This window comes from Morus notabilis, unplaced genomic scaffold, assembly GCF_000414095.1.
Source record: "Morus notabilis unplaced genomic scaffold, ASM41409v2 Scaffold175, whole genome shotgun sequence".
In the NCBI taxonomy this organism is placed as follows: Eukaryota; Viridiplantae; Streptophyta; class Magnoliopsida; order Rosales; family Moraceae; genus Morus; species Morus notabilis.
Genome location: NW_010365332.1, coordinates 57,319 through 66,099, shown reverse-complemented (window position 1 = coordinate 66,099; position 8,781 = coordinate 57,319). Strand labels below are relative to the sequence as shown.

Sequence of the window (8,781 nt, the reverse complement as noted above, 5' to 3'; positions counted from 1 at the left end):
GAGCCCATGCGCCATGTCGGGCCCCGGATATGGTGAAAAATATGCAAGGGGGGTCCTTGCACATTCATGGACGTGTGCAAGGGGCAGAGTTAGCCCATGATAGGAAAATTCGTTTAGGTAGTTGGAATGTAGGTTCTTTAACTGGTAGATCTATGGAGTTAGTAGATGTTATGGTAAGAAGAAGAATTAACATTTTATGCTTACAAGAAACGAAGTGGACAGGAGAGAAAGCAAAGGAGATTGGCAATTTAGGACACAAGTTATGGTATACAGATTGGGAAAGGAATCGCGATAGAGTTGGTATTCTAGTGGACAAAACTGTGAAGGATGACGTAGTTGAGATTAAGCATATAGGGGATAGAATTATTATGCTCAAATTGGTACTAGGAAATAAGTTCATCTATGTAATTAGTGCTTACGCTCCACAAATAAAATTGGATGCGGAAACTAAAGTCAAGTTTTGGGAAGACATGGATGACTTAGTATATCGTATAGGCAATGAGGATAGCATTTTCATTGGAGGAGATTTCAATGAGCATGTTGGTAAGGATAGGGAAAACTTCGAAAGGATCCACGGTGGTTTTGGTTTTGGAGCTCGAAACGAAGAAGGAAAATCTATTTTGGAATTTGGATTGGGACATGATTTTATCATAACCAACACATTTTTTAAGAAAAGAGATTCTCACTTAATCACTTTTAAGAATGGGAGGAACTTGAGCCAGATAGATTATTTTCTCACAAGGTATAGAGAACGTTCTCTATGTAAAGATTGTAAAGTAATTCCTGGAGAAGTATTAGCCACCCAACATAGGTTAGTGATCTTAAATGTGAGCATTAAACTTTGCTATAGAAGGACTAAGATAAACCACCTCCCACGAACTCGTTGGTGGCATTTAAAGGGAATAAAGCAATTGGTCTTTAAAGAGAAGTTGTTAGAAGATGCTACTTGGTCATATATAGGTGATGCAAATACTACGTGGGATGTCATGGCCAGTTGCATTAGAAAAGTGGCAAAGGAGGTACTAAGGGAATCTAGAGGTAAAGGCCCCCCAGGAAAAGAAACTTGGTGGTGGAGTGAGGAACTTCAAAAGGCTATTAGGACTAAGAGGGATTTATATAGAGATTTACCAAAGCGTAAGGATGTTGAAACTTTTAATAAGTACAAAGAAGCGAAGAAAAAAGCTAAGCGAGCAGTTGGTAAGGCTCGTTTTACTTACTTAGATGAGGTATATAGGAAACTTGGGATTAGAGAAGGAGAGAATGATATATATAAACTAGCTAGGATAAGAGAAAGGAAGTGTCAGGACCTAAATCAAGTGAGGTGTGTTAAGGATGATACGGATCAGGTTCTGACAAAAGATAAAGACATTAGGAAAATGTGGAAGAATTACTTTGAGAAGCTTTATAATGATGATCGTGCATTAGAGTTTGACGATCTTAGGTCACAAGGAGAACGTAATGTGATGTATACAAGAGGAATCAAAGTCTCGGAAGTTAAATGAAAAAGGGGAAGACATGTGGGCCAGATGATATTCCAATAGAGGTTTGGATGGCGTTAGGAGATGTTGGGATTGTGTGACTCACTAAGCTTTTTAATGAGATACTAAAGAAGAAGCATAAAGTATTCTTGTCCCTATCTTCAAGAATAAAGGAGATGTGCTGAATTGTAACAATTATAGGGGCATAAAGTTAATAAAGCCACACTATGAAACTTTGGGAGAAAGTTCTTGAAAGGAGATTAAGGGCCACAACTACCATCTCAGGTAACCAATTTGGCTTCATGCTAGGCAGATCAACCACAAAAGCCATTTTTCTTCTTAGGATGCTGATGGAAAGGTACAGAGAAGTCAAGACAGACGTACATATGGTATTTATAGATTTAGAAAAGGCATATGATAGGGTACCGAGAGAAGTTTTATGGTGGGTGCTAAAAAAGATAGGAGTGCATGTGAGGTATATCAAGGTAATTAAGGACATGTGCGATGGGGTGGTCACGAGTGTGAGAGCTGCTGGAAGCTACACGGTAGAGTTCCCCATTCGGATCGGCCTTCATCAAGGATTTGCTCTTAGTCCTTATCTTTTCACCATTGTGATGGATGAGCTGACAAGAGAAATCCAAGATAGAGTTCCTTGGTGTATGCTTTTTGCTGACGATATAGTTTTAGTTGATGAACATAAGGAAGGAGTTAACCGTGGAGACAGACTCTTGAGACGAAGAGATTTAAGTTAAGTAAGACGAAAACTGAATACATGCATTGTAGGTTTAATAACTCAAGTAATCAGAGTGATGAAATTTCTTTAGATGGTGTGAAAATTGAGCCATCTAGGAAGTTTAGGTACCTTGGGTCTATAATGCAGTACGAAAGAGATATAGAAGAGGATGTTCAATATAGGATTAAGGAATGGTGGGTTAAGTGGAAGAACGCTACGGGAATTTTATGTGATGACAAGATGCCTATTAAGTTGAAAGGAAAGTTCTATAGGATTGCAATCCGCCCGGTTATGTTATATGATAGTGAATGTTGGGCCATTAAGAGACAACATATATGTAAGATGAGTGTGGCAGAAATGCGTATGTTAAGATAGATGAGTGGCCATACGAGAATGGATCGCATAAAGAATGAAGTTATTCATAGTAAAGTAGGTGTAGCACCAATAGAAGATAAGGTGCGCGAAGGTCGCTTGAGGTGGTACGGGCATGTCCAACGTAGACCGCTAGAAGTAACCGTTCGTGTTTGGGAGGACATTCTTATACCTAATACTAGGAGAGGAAGGGGTAGACCAAGAATTACGTGGACTGAAGTAATTAGGAATGACATTCTAGATCTTTAGGAAAGTCTAATTTCGAACAGAGCTGTGTGAAAAAGTGAAATTTATATAGCCGACCCCAATTAAGATGGGATTGAGGCTTGTTGTTGTTGTTGCAAATATTTCTCACTTGGGCTAAGCTCCTTGTTGGTTTACTTTTTTTTTTTTCCTTAAAAAAATTTGTCATATTCTTGTGTTAGAATTAAAGAAGGAAATTAGTTGGCAGAACTTTTTTTAGTTAAAACGCTGTTTTTATTTTTTGCTGGTTTTACAATCAACCATTGATATACCAATTATTGATGGACCCGTAAATTGTTGATTGACATTGATTGATTACTTATTGATATAATCACCGGGTTAGCTAATGATAGATCATATATCAGTCCATCACTTTTAACAAAACTTGGGTCATTTACTTAAAATAGACGTAAGAAACATCCATTTACTTTAAATTCATTTTCACTTGTGCAATAAATATGTGTTTCTACGACTCCCAAGATTTTTTTTTCTTTAGAATTATTTTGGATTGTGTTAGATGCAACAAAATGGAAGGTTTTCTGAGAAGAAGAAGAGTTTTTAGATGCAACTTTTATTTTTATAGCAGATCTATTACTCGTCTCATTTTTAGCCTCATATAAAAGGACTAGAGGAGATTAAACGGAAGTTTTCTTTTTAATCTTCCCGACACGATGTGCTGTAGACTGTAGTTTTGTTTTTCTGTTTTGCTACTTTGTCATTACAGGATTCTCATCCCCCTATTTTTCTAGTATTTTATTGTACATTGATGGAAGTTTGTTTCCTGTGAAAAAGAGGCGTTACTTTATCAATTCTACCAAAAGTTTGGGGTTGGCCAAAATTAGTTTTTATTCTCACTCGTCGTCACGTTGGACAAGGTTGGCTTGAATATTTAATTATAAGCGAAACATATAAAATATCTCAGACTTGATGAAGAGTGAAATTGGAGGGGATTTGTACTCAGGACCCTCTATCCTAATAGCATATTAGTTTATTAATTATTCCAAAAGCATAAGACCCCATGCATTAGTTTTTATATTCCAATAAAAGGCATATTATAACGAGCATATATGGACTGTAGGATGTTTTTTGCCATGTTATAGAGGAAACAAAAAAGTTTTTTGCTTATATTTTTTTGACATAGCTTAACGCCATATTACATTTAGGTTTATTTGGGGGATTTACCAATTATCTCGAGAATGATGTCCTTGACAAATTCATGTTTGACTTAAATCATGATGTTCATTGCTAAGCCTTCCTGTTTGAAAGATCATAGCAACATTATTCTTGTTTGAAAAGAAAAGAAAAGAAAGAAAGTACAACCTTGGTTTTTAATTCTTATAGACATTTTCTGGTTCCACTCAACAGGCTGTGGCCACAAAAGCTTTGGGACTTCTGCTATATACCTCAAATTTGGAGGACCTTCGTTCAGCAGATGTTGTTATTGAAGCTATTGTGGAATCTGAAGAAGTGAAGAAGAAGTTATTTGGCGAACTGGATAACATAACGGGGCGTTCTGCAATTTTGGCTTCGAATACGAGTTCCATATCCATTACTCGCCTGGCATCAGCAACTACAAGGCCAAGCCAGGTTATGCTTAGAGCTATATCCTTACCATTTTAGGTTGCAGGTTTAGAGAAACTAAATAAATAGATTATCATTGTAAATTAAAATGGTTGTTTGGGGGGTTTTCTGGGCAGGTGATTGGCATGCATTTTATGAATCCTCCTCCTATTATGAAGCTAGTTGAGATCGTACGAGGTGCCGATACATCAGACGAGACATTTAAAGTAACAAAAGCATTGGCAGAGAGGTGATTAAATTCGACTCAAGTATCTCATATTGCTATAGAAAGAAGCTAGCCTTTGTTCAGTATGTGGCACATATGGTTCAGGTTCATTTTGGCGCACAAATCAGATGTTAAAATCACATTTGACACAGAGAAGAGATAGAAAGTTAGCATCTGAGAGAGAATGAGCGGCGGCGTATTTGGAGCACAAATGCTTAAATGTAAATCCGTTATATAGTTGTCTTCGTCTTTCGTTCCTATGGCAGCGACCTGCTAATAACTTTACTGTTGGTGCACAATTGTGCAATGGCCTACCATCACTGGCCGAGAGCTCCACAAACCATAAACAACAAGGGCCTGTGTACTGTATAGCCACTACGTCCACTTGACTTTTGGCTTTTAGTACCGCAGATGCTTATCACTCATGGTCATGGAGATCGTAGTAAGGATCTTAGGCTTAAACTTTCTGATGTGCAGGATCTCTTACTAGAGGCAAGCACAGAGCATACTTGTTAGGAGGAGAACAGTTATGATATAAGGAAAGGAACTTAGAATTTCAGAGAGGAAAAAGGGGAATTTAGAAACTCATATTTTTATTACTGACCAAACTCTTTACAAAGTTCTCTTGGTTAGAGGACTTCTGTCTCACCAAGAGAAATGCCTCGCCTTATATAATGCTGAGGCTCAACACACAGGACTCAGATCTTATCCGACAAGATAAGATTTACATTGTACAACTTTAGACTTATTTTACAAAGGACAAACTAACTTTTGACAAAGTGGATTATTTATTTTTCTACTTTTGACTATTATACAAAGGACAGAACCACTTTTGATAAAGTGGTAGACATATTATTAAGCTTTTGACTAAGCACACAAAAATAAAAGACTTTATACAAGATAAGATCTATGGATAAGATCTTATGACCTTTGTTCAAGGAGGACAGCTGGGTGCTTCTGGCAATGTTAGGGGGACCCGTTGTAGAAGGAGCTATAGTCTGATGATGATGAGTCAGAGTTCGTTGAACCATGCTCATATGGACGATCATGTGGGTACTACTGTCTGTGTCTTTTGGGTGGTGAATGGTATTCTAAATCTTCTGGGTCTTGGGAATCTTAGAACAGTGTTGGGTCGTAATCATGTTGACCCTGTGAGTCTTGTTGTGATAATGGTGCTTGAGTGGAGGTTGTTACAACTTCTTCTCCAAAGTATCAGTTGTTGTTGACAGTGAAGATGTTGCAGGGTCCATAGATTTCAGTAGGTGGAGCTATCGCAGAGCTGACGAATGGTTGTAAAGGAGGCTTTGGCTGGTGTCCATTTTCTCTACACATCTGTGATGTCTATGAGTGACTGTGGATAGGCAAAGCCAGTATACCAGGTGTATACTTCATGTTGTGTGTATAGCCCCTGTGTTTCTGAGTTGAGCAGGTATGGACGATGTAGGAAGAAGATGGTGTGCACCGGGGGAACATCTGTTGGAGACAAGGTCCAAACTTTGTATCGTTGGAGAAGTCTCGAGACTTCCTTTCTCCACCACATAAGTGGGTTGAACATCTCCAAAAGTTGCCAAAGGGTTGACCTTTCATTGTCAGAGTCATTGAGGTGCGTGTGAAGCTGCATGAGTGGACAGTTTAAGGCGATCTTGTAGAGAGTTGTTTGCCACCATAGGTACCAAATGTCATCTCTAGTGATTTCACCTAGAGGACGGAGATGATAAAGGGCAAGGTATGGTTGGTCTGTATTATAACCATCCGTCAACTCTGCGATAGCTCCACCTACTGAAATCTATGGACCCTGCAACATCTTCACTGTCAACAACAACCGATACTTTGGAGAAGTTGCAACAACCACCACTCCAGCACCATCATCACAACAAGACTCACAGGGTCAATATGATTACGACCCAACACTGTTCCAAGATTCCCAGGACCCAGAAGATTTAGGCATCGTTCACTTCGCGGATTCGAGTTTTCAATTCGAGTTGAGATGTGACATTTTCTGAGAGCTTTTTACTGTAGCAGAAAAAGTTAGATGTGATATTTTTTGAAAGCTTTTTACTGTAGAAATTTAAAACTGAAAACTCGAATCGGTGAAATGAACGAGACCTTAGAATACTATTCACCACCCAAAAGACACAGACAGTGGTACCCACATGATCATCCATATGAGCATGGTTCAACGACATCATCATCAGACTACAGCTCATTCTACAACGGGTCCCCCTAATATGCCAGAAGCACCCAGATGTCTTCCTTGAACAAAGGTCATAAGATCTTATCCAGAGATCTTATCTTGTATAAAGTCTTTTGTTTTTATGTGCTTAGTCAAAAGCTTAATAGTATGTCTGTCACTTTATTAAAAGTGGTTCTGTCCTTTGTATAATAGTCAAAAGTGGAATAGTAAATAATCCACTTTATCAAAAGTTAGTTTGTCCTTTGTAAAATAAGTCTAAAGTTGTACAGTGTAAATTTTATCTTGTCGGATAAGATCTGAATCCTGTGTGTTGAGCCTCAACATTATATAAGGGGAGGCATTTCTCTTGGTGAGGCAGAAGTCCTCTAACTAACATAACTTTGTAAAGAGTTTGCTCAGCAATAAAAATATGAGTTTCTAAATTTCCCTTCTTCCTCTCTGAAATTCTATGTTCCCTTCCTTATATCAAACTGTTCTCCTCCTAACAAGTATGCTATGTGCTTGCCTCTAGTATTTGTGGTAACAAATCATCCAATGGGATCCTGCACATCAGAAAGTTTAAGCCTAAGATCCTTGCTACGATCTCCATGACCATGAGTGATAAGCATTTGTGGTAAGCCTATCCTTGCTAGGATCTCTATGACCATGAGTGATAAGCATCTGTGGTAAGCCAAAAGTCAAGTGGACGTAGTGGCTATACAGTACACAGGCTCTGTTTATGGTTTGTGGAGCTCTCGGCCAGTCTCACTCTATGCAAATGAAGTCTGTCTATCCACAAACAAATTTCTTTGAAGGACTTTTGTGGTGCAAAAGTCTGCTGTGGAGTGGTGTTTTTTATGTGCATGTCTATGGGAGAGTCATAGAGAGCTTAAAATATGTACATCTGGAATCACTAAGTTTCATGTTGATGCAATGGCTTTCTTGTAATTAAGACACAAGAATCATAATCTTCATCCATTATCATTTAACTTTACTCTGTCAAATTTGCAGGTTTGGCAAGATAGTGATATGCTCTCAGGACTACTCAGGCTTTGTCGTGAACAGGATTTTGATGCCAATGATAAATGAAGCATTTTTCACGCTATATGCAGGTGTAGCAACAAAGGAGGACATCGATACAGGCATGAAGCTGGGAACAAATCATCCAATGGGTCCGTTGGAGCTTGCAGATTTCATTGGATTGGATGTCTGCTTGTCAATCATGAGAGTTCTTCATGCCGGTTTGGGAGATAGTAAATACGCCCCTTGTCCTCTTCTTGTCCAGTATGTTGACGCGGGTCGCCTCGGAAGAAAACGAGGTATTGGTGTATATGACTATAGTAAAGGTAAACCTACTGAACCACTGAAAAAATCATCTAGGCTTTGAGACTTTCTCCTTCAATTGTGTTACATACATACTTGAACCATTGCACCTCCAAACACTTCCTCGTTAAGGGAAGGAGCGCTTATACTTAAATTAGGCTTGCTCACATTATCAATCTACTATCTTTGAATAATCGACAATTGAATCGATCTGTCGGTCAAGAATTACGATCCTTGAACATTTTCCCAGCAGAGTTGTATGCTGCATTTTAGTGTTTAAATTCCTCCAATTGTGTTTTCCTGTGATCTGTATATAACACTAGGTGTACTGCAGTTGCTAGATGCCACATAATCTTCATACCATTGCAATACAGACTCGTTATATGTATATAGTATCTAGTGATATTTTTGATTATCCTATTTTGTTTTAATTAAGATTACTTTATATATGCAAATAATTTTATCATGGATAAGAACATGTTTGCCATAGTTTGGCTGATTTAAAATCTTTAACAGCAATTTATGTCGTTAGCATGTAAGAAGATGTTCGTGGTAAAATTAGAACTACTTTTTCTAGACACTAATGAAAATGATAAGCATAAAACATTAAGGTATTAAACTGATAAAAGTAAAAGTGCATAAAAATAAAGGACTAGAATGAAAATTGGAAAAT

General features: G+C 38.1%; 1 protein-coding gene across 4 annotated transcripts in view; it reads left to right on the top strand.

Moving 5' to 3' along the window:
- LOC112093506 (3-hydroxybutyryl-CoA dehydrogenase) overlaps window positions 1-8,471 on the top strand; it is a 12,550-nt gene extending 4,079 nt beyond the window's left edge. For all 4 annotated transcript variants that reach the window (XM_024172089.1, XM_024172088.1, XM_024172087.1 and 1 more), the window contains 3 exons: window positions 4,192-4,413; window positions 4,524-4,636; window positions 7,797-8,471. In XM_024172089.1, coding sequence (XP_024027857.1) covers window positions 4,192-4,413; window positions 4,524-4,636; window positions 7,797-8,172 — 711 coding nt within the window. In that variant the 3' untranslated portion in view covers window positions 8,173-8,471. The remainder of the gene's footprint in view (window positions 1-4,191; window positions 4,414-4,523; window positions 4,637-7,796) is intronic.
- The last annotated feature ends 310 nt before the right edge of the window (window positions 8,472-8,781 follow it).